The following is a 17328-nucleotide window of genomic DNA, read 5'->3' as shown; positions in this document are numbered from 1 at the left end:
CCCGCAGCCGCTTTTTCCCGCTTTGTAAATTTTTTATCCCCGCTTTTCGCCTCTAAAATTCTCCCAGCGCGCAGCCCGCTGGCGAGGAACGGGGGGAAAAGCGCGGCTCGCCCTCGGGCATAGCGCCGGGCGGCCCCGCGCCGCCATCTTGCCGCGGTTAACCCCCGCCCCGCCATGGCGGCCCCGGGGGGCGGCTCGCTGAGGGCGGGGGGGGGGGGGGGCGAAAAGAGGCAAATCGGCACGAAACGCCCCAAAGCGGCGTCGTGACGTCACACCCCCTCACCCCCCCCCCCCCCCCCCCCAGGCTTTTAGCCTGACGGGAAAGGCGGCGCAGCCCCCAAAAAACCGCCCCAAAATGAAGCCGGGAGACGCCCCAAAATGCTAAAAATCGCCTTTCGGCCCCCAAAATTCATGGCAATTAATTTTCAGGCCTCAAAATCTCTTTGAACAGCCCCGAAATCGCTTGTGACACCCCCAAAATTGATTTGAGCGCCCCCCAAATGATTTTTGCCACACAAAAATTGATTTTTGCCACACAAAAATTGATTTTTGCCTCATAAATCCATTTTTACTTAAGAAAAACTGATTGTTTCTCACAAAGCCTCATTTTTACCTCACATAAACTTGTTTTTACCTCACGTAAATCAGTTTTTATCTCACAAATATTCAATTTTACCTAACAGGTATTCATTTTTATCACACAAATATTCATTTTAACCACACAAATATTCATTTTTACAATACAAAAAATCATTTTTACCACATAAAATTTTATTTTTCCACACAAAACTCAACCTGATCCTCAGAAGTATCGAATTTACCCTCCCCAAAATTAATATTAAGCCCCCCAAATCGGTTTGAAGCCCCCCCATATTAATTATAAATCCACAAAGATTCTTTTTAACCCCCAAAATATCACTTTTAACCCCCCAAAATTGATTTGAATGCTCCCCAATTTATTTTTACCACAGAAAAATTGATTTTTACCTCACATGAACTCATTTTTCCTTCATAAAAAATAGTTTTATCTCACAAAACCTCATTTTTACCCCACAAATATCCATCTTTACCCCACAAATATTCGTTTCTACCTGAGAAATACTCATTTTTAGCACACAAAAAACATTTTTACAACACCAGAAATCATTTTTGCCACACAAAATTCAATTTAATCCTCAAAAATATCAATCTTACCCTCCCCAAAATTAATATTAAGCCCCCCAAATCGGTTTGAAGCCCCCCCCCAGATTAATTACACATCCCTTAGATTCAGATTAAACCCCAAAATATCGTTTTTAACTCCCCAAAATTGACTTGATCGCCCCCACAATGATTTTTAATACACAAAAATTGATTTTTACCACACAAAACTTGAATTTTTCTGCCACGAAATCTTCTTTATCTCACAAAAATTCATTTTTGCCTCACACGAAGTCATTTTTACCACACAAAGTTTGAGTTTTACCACAGAAAAAGCGTTTTTACTACGGAAAAAATCATATTTACCATACAAAGTTAGATTTTTACCTCGCAAAAATTCATTATTACTGCAGAAAAATCCATTTTTACTCCATAAATTTTGATTTCTGCCCCACAAAATTCAGTTTAACCCTCAAAAATACCAACTTTAGCCTCCCAAAATTCCTCTTAAGCCCCCCAAATCGCTTTGAAATCCCCTAAAATTAATTATAAATCCCCCTAGATTCAGTTTAAATGCAAAAATTCACTTTTACCCCCCAAAATACGTTTTTGCCTCCCCCAAAATGGCTTTTAATCCCTCAAAATCAGCTTTTAACCCCCTCAAATTGATTAAAAACTCCCAAATATTAATTACAAACTCTTCAAATTAACTTTAATCACCTTAAATTTATTATAACCCTCCCAACGTTAATTTTAACCCCCAAAAATTGACTTTAGCCCCCAAAATATCAACTTTAACCTCTCAAAATCGATTTGAACCCCCCCCAAATTAATTGTAAATTCATTTTATTTTCCCAATTTGACCTTTAAAACCCCCAAAAATCAGATTTAAACCCCCAAAACTGATTTTAATCTCCAAAAAAAATTGATTTTAACCCCTAAAAATTGATTTTAACCTCCCCCAACCTGATTTCAACGTCCCAAAATATCACTTTTATCCCTCAAAATTAATTTTAATCCCCTAAAATTGATTTTATCCCCCCTAAAATACCAATATTGCCCCCCCAAAATAATTTCTGAAATTCCTAATATAAAATAATTTCTAAAATAATTCCAAAATAATTTCTAAAATTCCAAAATAATTTCAAAATTCCTACAAATTCGGTTTTAACCCCCCAAAATACGAATTTTCACCCCCTAAAATTAATTTAAATCCCCCCAAATTCAGTTTTTAGCCCCAAATTACCTGTTTTTTTTTCAAATAATCCAATTCTCATGAAAAAATTGAATAAAATCTAATTTAAACAAACATCTTTCACAGAGTTGATGAAACAAGACACAGACTAGGAAATATTTCGCATTTCTAAAGATTTTTAAATGTGCATTTTTACTATAGACATTGCTAAATGCGATTTTTCCACTAAAATTCCAGTTTTTAGCTCAAAATTTTTCAAAATTATTGTTTTTTAGGTTCTTTATTTCAAAAGATGATCAGAAGCGCTTTGTCATCGCACCTGTAGCAGCTGTAAGAAATAAAATTATAGCTTGAAAATATATTTTTAAATGCCTTGAAATGCCATTTTCAGGGATTTTGTGTCTAAAAATGAAATTAAATTTTAAATTTTAAGAATTTCTAACTTGTAAGGAGATTTAAATGCATTTTGAGTGAGTAAAAATGCTTTCCAAGCCCGCTTTAGGCCTTTTCAAGACGAATTTAAGACCATTTATGATAGCTAAAAGTGCTTTAAAATTAATTTATAATCAATTTTAAGTTATGCAAATGATTTAAAGTTTGTATTTAATGCTTAAAATTCCCTTAAAATTTTACTTCTGGCATTTAAAATCGTGTAAACAATTTACGTTGACTTACAATGACTGAAAAAAGCTTTAATTTTTTAAGGGATTTTATGCCTCGTAAAGAGCTTGTAAATGAACGATGGCAGTTAAAAGTCCTTAAAATTTTAATTTTTAGGTGTTTTATGTTTTGTAGAAAATTTGATGTTGATTTTTTAACGACTAAAAAAACCCTTTTCTGAGGGATTTTTATTTGCGGGGAGAATTTTAAACTCATTTATGGTGCCTAAAGCCCACTTATAAGAAATTTTGAGTCTTCTAGGGAGACAAAAAACGATATTTAATTAAGAATTTTCCTTAGAATTCTGTTTTTAAGGGGTTTTAAAGAAATTGGGAGGCCTCAACTCAGAGATTTTTGGAGGCCTCCACCTCAAAATATTCGGTGGCCTACGCTAAAGAATACTTGGAGGCCTCTAGTAATAAATATTTGGGGGCCTCCACCCGGAAAATTTCCCAAATTTCGCCCAATTTTCCAGGTGGAGCCCCCAGTCCTCCACCTTGGAGGACCGACCCCTTTCCGTCTCTATGGTTCCACGCCGGAAGTAAACCGGAAGAGGGGAAGGGGGAGGCCGCACTTCCGCTTCCGGGCGGCGGCCTGGCCGGGGCGGCGGAGCCATGGAGGTGAGCGGCGGCTTTGTGGTGGGGGGGAGTCCTCCAAGGGGGGGGGGGAGCGGTCCTCCAAGGGGGGGGGGCGTTGCTATGGAGACCGGGGGGGCTTGGGGGGGGGAGGGGGCTGCGGAGGGGGGAGGTTTTGGGGCGGTTTGGGGGGATTTGGGGGCTGCTTGGGGGGGGTGGGGCGGTTTGGGGGAGGTTTTGGGGCTGTTTGGGGGGGATTTGGGGTGGGTTGGGGGCGTTTTGGGGAGGTTTTGGGGTATTTGGGGGATTTGAGGGGATTGGGGGAGATTTTGGGGTATTTGGGGCAGGTTTTGGGGCTGTTTGGGGGCACTTGGGGGGGTTGGGGGAGGTTTTGGGGCGGTTTGGGGGGATTTGGGGAGCTTTCGGGGTATTTGTGGCAGGTTTTGGGGCAGTTTGGGGGGATTTGGGAGGGTTGGGGGAGGTTTTGGGGTGGTTTTGGGGGATTTGGGGAGGTTTTGGGGGGGTCTTGGGGTATTTGGGGGAGGTTTGGGGGCTGATTTGGGGGATTTCGGGAGGTTTGGGGGGATTCGGGGGGGATTGGGGGCGTTTTGGGGTAGTTTTGGGGGATTTGAGGGGGTTTGAGGGGATTTGGGGGAGTTTTTGGGGGATTTGGAGGAGGTTTTGGGGGATTTGGGGAGGGGTTGGGGGGTTTGGGGGTGGGTTGGGGGGGTGGGAGAAGTTTGGGGGATATTTGGGGCGGTTCTGGGGGGGTCTTGGGGTATTAAGGGGGAGTTTGGGGGAAGTTTGGGGGGATTTGGGGGTATTTGGGGAGGTTTTGAGGGGCTTTGAGGGTTTTGGGGGGAGGTTTTGGGGTGTTTGGGGGAAGTTTGGGCGATTTCGGGGTTATGGGGAGAGATTTTGGGGGAGGTTTTGGGGTATTTGGGGAGGTTTGGGGGGGATCTTGGGGTATTTGGGGAGATTTTGGGGGTATTTAGGGGTATTTGGAGAGATTTGGGGAGTATTTAGGGGCATTTGGGGGGCTTTTAGGTTATTTGGGGGCATTTGGGGGGGGTCTTGGTGTATTTGGGGGAGGTTCGAGTGGTCTCAAGGTACTTGGGGGAAGTCTGGGGCAGTTTGGGGGTATTTGGGGGAGGTTTGGGGGCAATTTAGGGGCACTTTTTGGGAGATTTCTGAGATTTTGGGGCAATTTGGGGATATTTAGGGTTATTTTGATGTATTTGGGGCCATTTCGAGGGCACATTTAGGGAAATCTTTTAGGATTTGGGTCTGTTTCTCTCCGTTTTCGTTCTTTTTCGTCCTTTTTCACCGTTTTATGGGGTCATCCCCACCTGCTCGCTTGAGAGGAGGTTCTTCACGTCACGTTCTTCCCCCTGATTCCCCAAAACCCCCCTTTCTAACCCCAAAACCCCCCTTTTTCCCCCCAAAACCCTTCCAGTTCCCCGGCGGCAACGACAACTACCTGGCCATCACCGGCGCGGCTCACCCCTTCCTAACGGGCGCCGAGGTACGGATCGGGGCTGGAAACCCCCCCCCCCCCCCCAAAAAAAAAGCCCCAAAAACCCGACTTTTACCCTTTTCTCCGTCCCTTTTTTAACCCTTTCCTTCCCGCAGACCTTCCACACGCCCAGCTTGGGGGACGAGGAGTTCGAGATCCCCCCCATCGCCCTCGACGCCGACCCCTCGCTGGCCGTGGCCGACGTCGTCGCCCACTTCGACGAGCTGGGGGACCCCGGCGCCCCCCCCGAGGCCGCCTTCGCCCCCCCCTACGGGGTGCAGGCCCTCGACATGCCCGTGGGGATCGGGCCCGGCCTGATGGAGCAGGGCGGGGGGCTGCTGCCGGGGGGGCTCTCCATGGTGAGCGGGGTTTTGGGGGGGGATTTGGGGGGATTTTGGGGGATTTAGGGGGGATTTGGGGCATTTGGGGGGGATTTAGGGGGGAAAATGGGAGGTTTGGGGGGGTTATAGGGGGATTTGGGGGGGTTACAGGGGGATTTGGGGGGGTGTAGGGGTATTTGTGGGGGCTTAGAGGGGATTTGGGGGGGGTGGGGGATTTGGGGGGTGTTTAGGGTGATTTGGGGGAAATTTGGGGGATTTGGGGGGGATTTGGGGTGATTTGGGGGGAATTTGGGGGATTTGGGGGGGATCTAGGGGGAAAAATGGGAGGTTTGAGGGGGATTGGGGAGGGTTAGGGGGGATTTAGGGGGCTTAGAGGGGATTTGGGGGGTTAGGGGGAATTTGGGAGGGATTTGGGGGAAAGGGGAGGGATTTGGGAGGGGACTTAGGGGGAAAAGGGGAGGTTTAGGGGGCATTAGAGGGATTGGGGGGGAAACGGGGGATTTAGGGGGAAAAATGGGAGGTTTGGGGGGTGTAAGAGGGGATTGGGGGGGATTGAGGAGGATTTGGGGTGGGTTGAGGGAGATTTGAGGGGGATTTGGGGAGAAAATAGGGGGATTTGGGGGTAATTGGGGAGATTTGGGGGTGTTAGAGGGGATTGGGGGGAAATAGGGGGATTTGGGGGGCTTTTGGGAGGGTTTGGGGGTCATTGAGGGGAAATGGGGGGATTTGGGGGAAATTTGGGGTTGAATATGGGGATTTGGGGGGGAAATATGGGGATTTGGGGGGGAAATAGAGGGATTTGGTGGGGTTGGAGGGGGAATGGGGGCATTTGTGGGGGGGTTAGAGGGAATTTGGGGGGTGTTAGAGGGGATTTAGGGTGGTTAGATGGGATTTGGGGGAAAACGGGGATTTGAGGGGATTTGGGGGGCGGCAGATTAGGATTGGGGGGCAATTTCTCGCCTATATTTTAGGGGGGGGGGGCGATCCCGTATTAATTTTATTTCTTTGGGGGGCGTTTGGAGCAGCATTTTGAGACGTTTTCGTGTCTCCCCCAATTTTCTCCCCCCCCCCCCCAATTCATTTTTCTCCCCCCCCCCCCCCCCCCCCCAGGAACTGGACCCCCCCCTGGCCGCCCCCTACGCCGCCGCCCCCCCCGTCACCATCGAGGTGCCGATGAGCCCGGGGGGGCTCCTGGCCCCCGGCGCCCTCACCACCATCGACCAGAGCGAGCTCAGCTCCCAGCTGGGGCTCAGCCTGGGGGGGGCGCCCCCCACCCTGCCCCCCCCGGCCCCGGAACCCTCCCCGGACGAGCGCCTCTCCGCCACCCCCTCGCCCACCCCCTCGCTGCCCGATGAGGAGGCCGAAGACTTCCGCAGGGTGAGGCCGACGACCCTGTCCCCCCCCCCCCCCGAGTCCTAAATTACAATTTTTTTCTCGCTTTCCGACCCCAAATCCTCCTTTTTTCTGCTTTCCGATCCCAAATCCCACTTTTTTTCTGCTTTCCAACCCCAAATCCCATTTTTTTTCTGCTTTCCGACCCAAAATCCTACTTTTATTCCTCTTCCTGGGCCAAAATGCCACATTTTTTCTGACTACCGGCCCCAAAATCCCACTTTTTTTCCGCTTTCTGACCCCAAATCTTCCTTTTATTCCCCTTTCTGACCCCAAATCCCGTGGTTTTTCTGACTACCGACCCAAAATCCCACTTTTTTCCCACTTTCCGACACAAAATCTTCCTTTTTTCTGCTTTCTGACCCAAAATCCCACATTTTTTCTGACTACTGACCCAAAATCCCACTTTTTTCCACTTTCCGACCTAAAAATCCCACATTTTTTCCACTTTCTGACCCAAAATCCCACTCTTTCCATTTTTCGACCCCAAATCTCACTTTTTGCTGCTTTCCGACCCAAAATCCCCTATATTTTTCCACATTCCAACCCCAAATTCCATTCTTTTTTCACTTTGTAATCCCAAATCCCAATTTTATCTCATTTTCTGACCCCAAATCCCATTTTTTTTCCACTTTCTAACCCAAAATTCCACTCTTTTTCCACTTTCCAACTCAAATCCCACTTTTTTTCCTTTTTCCGACCCCCCAAATCCCACTCTTTTTCCGCTTTCTGACCCCAAATCCCACTTCTTTTCCACTTTCTGACCCCAAATCCCACTTTTTTCACTTTCTAATCCCAAATCCCACTTTTTTTTCCGCTGTCTGACCACAAATCCTACTTTTTTCCCACTTCTCTACCCCGAAATCCCCCTTTCCGACCCAAAACCCAATTTTTTTCCACTTTCCAACTCAAAATCCTATCTGTTTTCCATTTTTCTACCTCAAATCCCATTTTTTCCCCACTTTCCAATTCAAAATTCTAATTTTTTCCCATTTTTCTACCCCAAATCCCACTCTTTTTCCACTTTCTGACCCCAAATCCCACTCTTTTTCCACTTATTTCTCCCGAAATCCCACATTTTTTCCGCTTTCCAACCCGAAATCCAACTCTTTTTTCACTTTCTAACCCCAAATCCCACTTTTTCCCAAAAATCCCACTGTTTTTTCCACTTTCCAACCCCAAATCCCACTGTTTTTTCACTTTCCGACCACAAAATCCCCCTTTTTTCACTTTCCAACCCCAAATCCCCCTTTTTTCACTTTCTGACTCCAAATCCCACTCTTTTTTCGCTTTCTGATCCCAAAATCCCACTTCCCTTTCATTCTTATTTTGTCTTTTTTCCTGGTTTTTGCTGGGTTTTTTTCATTTTTTTCTTTTTTTTCTTGTTTCTCTTTTTTCTCTTTTTTTATCGTTTGTTTTTTCTTTTTCTCTCTTGTTGTTTTTTCTTTTTTCTCTTTATTTTCTTTTTTCCTTTTTTGTTTTTTTTCTGTTCCTTTTTCCTATTTATTTTCCTCTTTTTTCCTATTTATTTTCCTCTTTTTCCTCTTTTTTCCTATTTTCCTCTTTTTTCCTATTTTCCTCTTTTTTCCTATTTTCCTCTTTTCCTTGTTTGTTTTTCCTTCTCTTTTCTTTTTCCTTTTTTTCTTTTTCTTTTTTTTCTTTTTATTTTTTTCTTCTGTTTTCTTTTGTTTTTTTTCTTTTTTCTGTTTTTGTCTTTTCTTTTCTTCTTTCTCTTTTTTCTTTTTCTCTTTTCTTTTTTCTTTTTTCTACTTTTTTCTCTTTTTTCTTTTCTCTTTTTTCTCTTTTTTCTTTTCTCTTTTTTCTTTTTTTCTTCCTTTTTTCTTTTCTTCCTTTTTTCTTTTCTTCCTTTTTTCTTTTCTTCCTTTTTTCTTTTCTTCCTTTTTTCTTTTCTTCCTTTTTTCTTTTCTTCCTTTTTTCTTTTCTTCCTTTTTTCTTTTCTTCCTTTTTTCTTTTCTTCCTTTTTTCTTTTCTTCCTTTTTTCTTTTCTTCCTTTTTCTTTTCTTCCTTTTTTCTTTTCTTCCTTTTTTCTTTTCTTCCTTTTTTCTTTTCTTCCTTTTTTCTTTTCTTCCTTTTTTCTTTTCTTCCTTTTTTCTTTTCTTCCTTTTTTCTTTTCTTCCTTTTTTCTTTTCTTCCTTTTTTCTTTTCTTCCTTTTTTCTTTTCTTCCTTTTTTCTTTTCTTCCTTTTTTCTTTTCTTCCTTTTTTCTTTTCTTCCTTTTTTCTTTTCTTCCTTTTTTCTTTTCTTCCTTTTTTCTTTTCTTCCTTTTTTCTTTTCTTCCTTTTTTCTTTTCTTCCTTTTTTCTTTTCTTCCTTTTTTCTTTTCTTCCTTTTTTCTTTTCTTCCTTTTTTCTTTTCTTCCTTTTTTCTTTTCTTCCTTTTTTCTTTTCTTCCTTTTTTCTTTTCTTCCTTTTTTCTTTTCTTCCTTTTTTCTTTTCTTCCTTTTTTCTTTTCTTCCTTTTTTCTTTTCTTCCTTTTTTCTTTTCTTCCTTTTTTCTTTTCTTCCTTTTTTCTTTTCTTCCTTTTTTCTTTTCTTCCTTTTTTCTTTTCTTCCTTTTTTCTTTTCTTCCTTTTTTCTTTTCTTCCTTTTTTCTTTTCTTCCTTTTTTCTTTTCTTCCTTTTTTCTTTTCTTCCTTTTTTCTTTTCTTCCTTTTTTCTTTTCTTCCTTTTTTCTTTTCTTCCTTTTTTCTTTTCTTCCTTTTTTCTTTTCTTCCTTTTTTCTTTTCTTCCTTTTTTCTTTTCTTCCTTTTTTCTTTTCTTCCTTTTTTCTTTTCTTCCTTTTTTCTTTTCTTCCTTTTTTCTTTTCTTCCTTTTTTCTTTTCTTCCTTTTTTCTTTTCTTCCTTTTTCTCTTCCTTTTTCTCTTCCTTTTTCTCTTCCTTTTTCTCTTCCTTTTTCTCTTCCTTTTTCTCTTCCTTTTTCTCTTCCTTTTTCTCTTCCTTTTTCTCTTCCTTTTTCTCTTCCTTTTTCTCTTCCTTTTTCTCTTCCTTTTTCTCTTCCTTTTTCTCTTCCTTTTTCTCTTCCTTTTTCTCTTCCTTTTTCTCTTCCTTTTTCTCTTCCTTTTTCTCTTCCTTTTTCTCTTCCTTTTTCTCTTCCTTTTTCTCTTCTTTTTTTCTCCTTTCCCTCGTTCCTTTCCTTTTCTCCTCTCTCTCTTCCCTTTCCCCCTAAAACTCTCTACTTCCCCCCCCCAAATCCTCTCCTTTTGCTCCAACCCCCCCCCCCTTACCCCCCGGCCCCCCCTTACCCCCACCCCCCCTTACCCCCGCCCCCCCCTTTTCCCCTTTCCCCTCGCCGTCCTCACTTCCCCTTCCTTTCTCCCCGCTCCCAGCAACTCCCGGCCCAAAAGGCCGCCCCCCCGCCGGCCGCCCCCGAGGGGGGCCGCAAGCCCAAGCCCCCCAAGAAGCAGAAGAAGAAGAAGGACCCCAACGAGCCCCAGAAGCCGCTCTCCGCCTACGCCCTCTTCTTCCGCGACACGCAGGCGGCCATCAAGGGCCAGAACCCCAACGCCACCTTCGGCGAGGTCTCCAAGATCGTGGCCTCCATGTGGGACAGCCTCGGCGAGGAGCAGAAGCAGGTGACGGCGGGGCGGGGAGGCTTCGGGGGGTCGCCGGGGACGGGGAGGAGGCGGTTTCGGGGCGGTAGAGGCCCAGAGGGATTTGTCTGGGGACGTGGAGGCTCAGGGATTTTGCTTCGGGGGAGATAGAGGCTCAGGAAATTTGGCTTGGGGGACGTGGAGGCTCGGGAATTTTGGTTGGATGTGGAGGCTCAGGACATTTGGTTTCAGGGGTGTGGAGGCTCTGGAGATTTGGTTTGGGGGAACGTGGAGGCTCAGGAGATTTGGTTTGGGGGAGATAGAGGCTCAGGAATTTTGGTTTGGAGGATGTGGAGGCTCAGGAAATTTGGTTTCAGGGGTGTGGAGGCTCAGGAGATTTGCTTCGGGGGAGATAGAGGCTCAGGAAATTTGGTTTGGGGGACGTGGAGGCTCAGGAATTTTGGTTTGGAGGATGTGGAGGCTCAGGAAATTTGGTTTCAGGGATGTGGAGGCTCGGGAGATTTGGTTTGGGGGAACGTGGAGGCTCGGGAGATTTGGTTTGGGGGAACGTGGAGGCTCGGGAGATTTGCTTTGGGGGAGATAGAGGCTCAGGAAATTTGGTTTCAGGGATGTGGAGGCTCAGGAAATTTGGTTTCAGCGGTGTGGAGGCTCTGGAGATTTGCTTTGGGGGAGATAGAGGCTCAGGAAATTTGGTTTCAGGGATGTGGAGGCTCGGGAATTTTGCTTTGGAGGATGTGGAGGCTCAGGAAATTTGGTTTCAGGGGTGTGGAGGCTCTGGAGATTTGCTTTGGGGGAGATAGAGGCTCAGGAAATTTGGTTTGGGGGACGTGGAGGCTCGGGAATTTTGGTTGGGAGGATGTGGAGGCTCAGGAAATTTGGTTTCAGGGGTGTGGAGGCTCTAGAGATTTGGTTTGGGGGAGATAGAGGCTCAGGAAATTTGGTTTCAGGGATGTGGAGGCTCAGGAGATTTGCTTCGGGGGAGATAGAGGCTCAGGAAATTTGGTTTCAGGGATGTGGAGGCTCAGGAATTTTGGTTTGGAGGATGTGGAGGCTCAGGAAATTTGGTTTCAGGGATGTGGAGGCTCATGAGTTTGGGTTTGGGGGACGTGGAGGCTCAGGAGTCTCCATTTGGGGAGGTGGAGGCTCAGGAGATTTGGTTTGCGGGAGATAGAGGCTCGGGAAATTTGGTTTCAGGGATGTGGAGGCTCAGGAATTTTGGTTTGGAGGATGTGGAGGCTCAGGAAATTTGGTTTCAGGGGTGTGGAGGCTCAGGAAATTTGGTTGGGGGAACGTGGAGGCTCAGGAAATTTGGTTTCAGGGATGTGGAGGCTCACGAGTTTGGGTTTGGAGGACGTGGAGGCTCAGGAGTCTTCATTTGGGGAGGCGGAGGCTCAAAAGTTTTAGTTTGGGGGATGCGGAGGCTCAAGAATTTTGGTTTAGGGGACGTGGAGGCTCAGGAGATTTGGTTTAGGGGACGTGGAGGCTCGGGAGATTTGGTTTAGGGGACGTGGAGGCTCGGGAGATTTGGTTTGGAGGAGGTAGAGGCTGAGGAGTTTTGGTTTAGGGGACGTGGAGGCTCAAGAATTTGGATTTTGGGGATGCGGAGGATGAGAAGTTTTAGTTTGGGGGACGTGGAGGCTCAGGAGCCTTCATTCGGAGGACGTGGAGGCTCAGAACCTCAGATTTGGAGCACGGAGAGGCTCGGGAGGCTCACCTGGGGAAGAGGAGGCCACTTCTGAGGTCACACGAGGACTCAACCTCGTAGCTTAGGGACGCGGAGGACCGGAGGCCGGGGTTCGAGGACGCAGCCTCACAATTTGGGAGGCCGGGTGGCCTCCATCTTGTCTCCCGGGAGGCCAGGAGGCCTCCATCTTGTCTCCTAGAGGCCAGGAGGGCCTCCATCTTGTCTCCTGGAGGCCAAGGGGCCTCCATTTCGGCCTCCGGGACCCGGAGGCCCGACCGGGGCCTCGCCCCCTCGACCTCCCTTTTTTTTTTTTTTTTTGTTGTCGTTTTCCCCAGGTCTACAAGCGCAAAACGGAGGCCGCCAAGAAGGAGTACCTCAAGGCCCTGGCCGCCTACCGCGCCATCCAGGTGGGCCTCCCCCTCCCCGAAACGGAGGCCGGGCCTCCGATCAACCCCACCTCCCCCTTGACCTCCCTCCCGAGCCTCTAATTAACCTGATTTTTATTTATTTATTTATTTTTTAATTTAATCAATCTCCTCCGGTGGGGCTCGCAGACCACGGCGGAGCCTTCGGAGCCGGACCCGCCGCCTCCGCCTCCTCCTCCCGCGGCCTCCCAGCCTCCCTCGGCCTCCGAGCCTCCGCCGGGCCTCGCCGCCGCGCCGCCGCCGGGCATCACCAAGATCATCATCCCCAAGCAGATGCTGCCTCCTTCCCTCGCCGCGGCCTCCACGGCCTCCACGACGGCCGGAAGCGGCGGAGGCCCGGCCTCCGGCCTCGTCACCGTCATCCCGGCCACCGTCGTCACCTCCCGCGGCCTCCACCTGGGCACGGGGACGCAGATCGTCACCCGCTCCGTCCTGGCGGCCGCTGCCGCCGCCGCCGCGGCCTCCTCCTCCTCCTCCTCCTCCTCCTCCTCGGCCTCCGCCGTGCCTCCCCCTCGCCTCCAGCCTCCCCCCCTCCAACAAATGCCCCCCCCGCAGCCCCCCGGCCCGGCCTTGGCCGTCCTCCAGCCTCCTCCCCCCCTCCAAGCCATGCAGCAGCCTCCGCCCCAGCCCAAGGGAGGCCGCCTCCCCCAGCAGCCTCCCCCCCTCCAAATCAAGATCCTGCCCCCCCCCGGCCTCCACCTCCAAACTTTGGCCCTCCCCGAGGCCCCCGGGGCTGGCGGAGGGGCGGCAGGGGGGGGAGGGGCGGGGGGGGGCGGCCTCCCCAACCCTCCCCCCCCCGCAACCCCGGCGGCCTCCGCCCAAGGCGGGACCCCGGCCTCGGCGGCGGGGCCGGCCTCACCGGAGGCCGTGGAGATGATCGCGGGCGACGTGGTGCCGGAGGTGAGGAGGTTGGGGGGGGGTGGGGGGAAATTTGGGGGGATTTGGGGAAATTCGGGGGGGTTGGGGGGAAATTTGGGGGGAATCTGGGGGATTGGGGGAAAACTTGGGGGAAAATTTGGCAAAATTTTTCGGATTTGGGAAAATTTTGGTGGGTTTTTGGGGGAGTGGGGAAATTTTTGGAGAAATTGGGGAAAATTGGGGGAAAATTTTTGGGATTTGGGGGGAAATTTGGGGGGGATCTGGGGGAAATTTGAGGGATTTGGGGGAAATTTGGGATTTTGGGGGGTTGGGAAATTTCAAGGGATTTGGGGGGAAAAATTGGGAAAATGTTGGGGATTTGGGAAAATTTTCAGGAAATTTTGGGGATTTGGGGAAAATTGGGAGGGAAATTTGGGGGTTTGGGGAAAGTTTTAGACAATTTTTGGGATTCAGGGGGATTCAGGGAAAAATTTTGATAATTTCTGAGATTTGGGGAAAATTTTGGGAAAATTTGAAGGATTGGGGGAAATTTGGGGGAAATTTTGGGGATTTAGAGTAAAATTTTGGGGAAAATTTGGGGATCTGGGGAAAAATTGGGAAACTTTTTGGGATCTGGGGAAAATTTGGGGGATTTGGGGAAAAATTGGGGGGAAAATTGAGAAAACTCAGGATTTGGGGGAAATTTGGGGAATTTTGGGGAAAATTGGGGGATTTGAGTAAAATTTTGGGGAAAATTTGGGGATCTGGGGAAAAAATGGGAAATTTTGGGGGGATCTGTGGAAAATTTGGGGGATTTGGGGAAAAATTGGGGGGAAAATTGGGAAAACTCAGGATTTGGGGGAAATTTGGGGAATTTGGGGGAAATTTGGGGGATTTGAGGAAAGCTTGGCAGTTATGGAAAAATTTTGGGAAAATTGAGGGATTTAGGGTAAATTTTGGGGATTTGGGGGAAATTGGGGGAGAATTTGGGGGAATTTAGGGAAAATTTGGGGGATTTGAAAATTTCGGGGATCCCTCTGAGGGATTTTGGGGTCTCTTGGAGGGATTTACGAATACCTGGGTGGATTTTGGGGTCTTTTGGAGGGATTTTGGGGTCTTTTGGAGGGATTCTGGGGTCTTTTTGAAGGATTTCGGGGTCTCTTGGAGGGATTTTGGATTTTCTTGGTGGGATTTAGGAATTCCTGGGTGGATTTTGGGGTCTTTTTGAAGGATTTTGGGGTCTTTTGGAGGGATTTTGGGGTCTCTCTGAGGGATTTTGGGGCCTCTCGGAGGGATTTAGGAATCCCTGGGTGGATTTTGGGGTCTCTTTGAGGGATTTTGGGGCCTCTCGGAGGGATTTAGGAATCCCTGGGTGGATTTTGGGGTCTCTTTGAGGGATTTTGGGGCGTCTTGGAGAGATTTAGGAATTCCTGGGTGGATTTTGGGGTCTCTTTGAGGGATTTTGGGGTCTCTTGGAGGGATTTAGGAATCCCTGGGTGGATTTTGGGGCCTCTTTGAGGGATTTTGGGGCCTTTTGGAGGGATTTAGGAATTCCTGGGTGGATTTTGGGGCCTCTTTGAGGGATTTTGGGGCCTTTTGGAGGGATTTAGGAATTCCTGGGTGGATTTTGGGGTCTCTTTGAGGGATTTTGGGGTCTCTTGGAGGGATTTAGGAATTCCTGGGTGGATTTTGGGGCCTCTTTGAGGGATTTTGGGGCCTCTCGGAGGGATTTAGGAATTCCTGGGTGAATTTTGGGGTCTCTTTGAGGGATTTTGGGGCCTGTCGGAGGGATTTAGGAATTCCTGGGGGGATTTTGGGGTCTCTTTGAGGGATTTTGGGGTCTCTTGGAGGGATTTAGGAATCCCTGGGTGAATTTTGGGGTCTCTTTGAGGGATTTTGGGGCCTTTTGGAGGGATTTAGGAATTCCTGGGTGGATTTTGGGGTCTCTTTGAGGGATTTTGGGGCCTCTCGGAGGGATTTAGGAATTCCTGGGTGGATTTTGGGGTCTCTTTGAGGGATTTTGGGGCCTCTCGGAGGGATTTAGGAATCCCTGGGTGAATTTTGGGGTCTCTTTGAGGGATTTTGGGGCCTCTCGGAGGGATTTAGGAATCCCTGGGTGGATTTTGGGGTCTCTTTGAGGGATTTTGGGGCCTGTCGGAGGGATTTAGGAATTCCTGGGGGGATTTTGGGGTCTCTTTGAGGGATTTTGGGGTCTCTTGGAGGGATTTAGGAATCCCTGGGTGAATTTTGGGGTCTCTTTGAGGGATTTTGGGGCCTGTCGGAGGGATTTAGGAATTCCTGGGTGGATTTTGGGGTCTCTTTGAGGGATTTTGGGGCCTGTCGGAGGGATTTAGGAATTCCTGGGGGGATTTTGGGGTCTCTTTGAGGGATTTTGGGGTCTCTTGGAGGGATTTAGGAATCCCTGGGTGAATTTTGGGGCCTCTTTGAGGGATTTTGGGGCCTTTCGGAGGGATTTAGGAATCCCTGGGTGGATTTTGGGGTCTCTTTGAGGGATTTTGGGGCCTCTCGGAGGGATTTAGGAATCCCTGGGTGGATTTTGGGGTCTCTTTGAGGGATTTTGGGGCCTGTCGGAGGGATTTAGGAATTCCTGGGTGGATTTTGGGGTCTCTTTGAGGGATTTTGGGGCGTCTTGGAGAGATTTAGGAATTCCTGGGTGGATTTTGGGGTCTCTTTGAGGGATTTTGGGGTCTCTTGGAGGGATTTAGGAATTCCTGGGTGAATTTTGGGGTCTCTTTGAGGGATTTTGGGGCCTGTCGGAGGGATTTAGGAATTCCTGGGTGGATTTTGGGGTCTCTTTGAGGGATTTTGGGGCCTGTCGGAGGGATTTAGGAATTCCTGGGGGGATTTTGGGGTCTCTTTGAGGGATTTTGGGGTCTCTTGGAGGGATTTAGGAATCCCTGGGTGAATTTTGGGGCCTCTTTGAGGGATTTTGGGGCCTTTCGGAGGGATTTAGGAATCCCTGGGTGGATTTTGGGGTCTCTTTGAGGGATTTTGGGGCCTCTCGGAGGGATTTAGGAATTCCTGGGTGGATTTTGGGGTCTCTTTGAGGGATTTTGGGGCCTCTCGGAGGGATTTAGGAATTCCTGGGTGGATTTTGGGGTCTCTTTGAGGGATTTTGGGGCCTCTCGGAGGGATTTAGGAATCCCTGGGTGGATTTTGGGGTCTCTTTGAGGGATTTTGGGGCCTCTCGGAGGGATTTAGGAATCCCTGGGTGAATTTTGGGGTCTCTTTGAGGGATTTTGGGGCCTCTCGGAGGGATTTACGAATCCCTGGGTGGACTTTGGGGGTCTTTTGAGGGACTTTAGGATCTCGCGGACCCCTTTTGGGACTCCCCGTCGCTCCTTTAAGACCCTCACCCTTCCCCGCACCCCTCCCAACCCCCCAAAAAAAACCCCAAAACCCCCTTTTTTTTTTTTTTTTTTTTTTCCGGTACCCCCCCCAAGGTGGAATCCCCCACCCAAATGTCCCTGGAGCTGGTGGCCGAATCCCCCGCGCCCGGCCCCGAATCCCCCCGACCCCGCTGCGTCCGCTCGGGGTGCGACAACGCCCCCGTCCCCAGCTCCGACTGGGACAACGAGTACTGCAGCAGCGAGTGCGTCGTCAAGCACTGCCGGTAAGACCCCCCCCCCCCCCAAAAAAAAAAACCCCAAATCCCCCTTTTTCACCCCAAAACGCCCCCCCCCGGGGTCCTCTCCACCCTATAAAAAAAAAAAAAACCAACCCTATAACCCGCCCCGTTGTGCCCCCCCAGGGACGTCTTCTTGGCCTGGCTGGCCGCCCGCAACGCCAGCACCAGCGTGGTTTTCGTCAAATGAGGGAGGATTCGCCCCAAAAACCTCCCCGCCCGCGACCCCAAAAGCCGAAGAACCCCCTCGGCCGCCTTTCGGGGTAATTTCCGCCCGTTTCGAGCCAAACCAAAAACCTCCGTTCTCCTCCTCCCCCCCCCCACGCACG

General features: G+C 48.5%; 1 protein-coding gene across 1 annotated transcript; it reads left to right on the top strand.

The window, feature by feature from the left end:
- Window positions 1-2610: 2610 nt before the first annotated feature.
- TOX4 (TOX high mobility group box family member 4) lies at window positions 2611-17189 on the top strand (the record flags this gene model as incomplete). Its single annotated transcript, XM_035572527.1, has 10 exons — window positions 2611-2665; window positions 3471-3536; window positions 5027-5095; window positions 5203-5445; window positions 6538-6804; window positions 10162-10407; window positions 12406-12477; window positions 12625-13395; window positions 16818-16987; window positions 17126-17189. Coding segments are annotated over 10 exons (2023 nt in total), but the record flags the coding sequence as incomplete, so codon positions are not given.
- Window positions 17190-17328: the final 139 nt, after the last annotated feature.

The sequence above is a fragment of the Cygnus atratus genome, unplaced genomic scaffold (genome assembly GCF_013377495.2).
Source record: "Cygnus atratus isolate AKBS03 ecotype Queensland, Australia unplaced genomic scaffold, CAtr_DNAZoo_HiC_assembly HiC_scaffold_155, whole genome shotgun sequence".
Classification (NCBI taxonomy): domain Eukaryota; kingdom Metazoa; phylum Chordata; class Aves; order Anseriformes; family Anatidae; genus Cygnus; species Cygnus atratus.
This window is presented reverse-complemented; position numbering and strand designations above follow the sequence as displayed.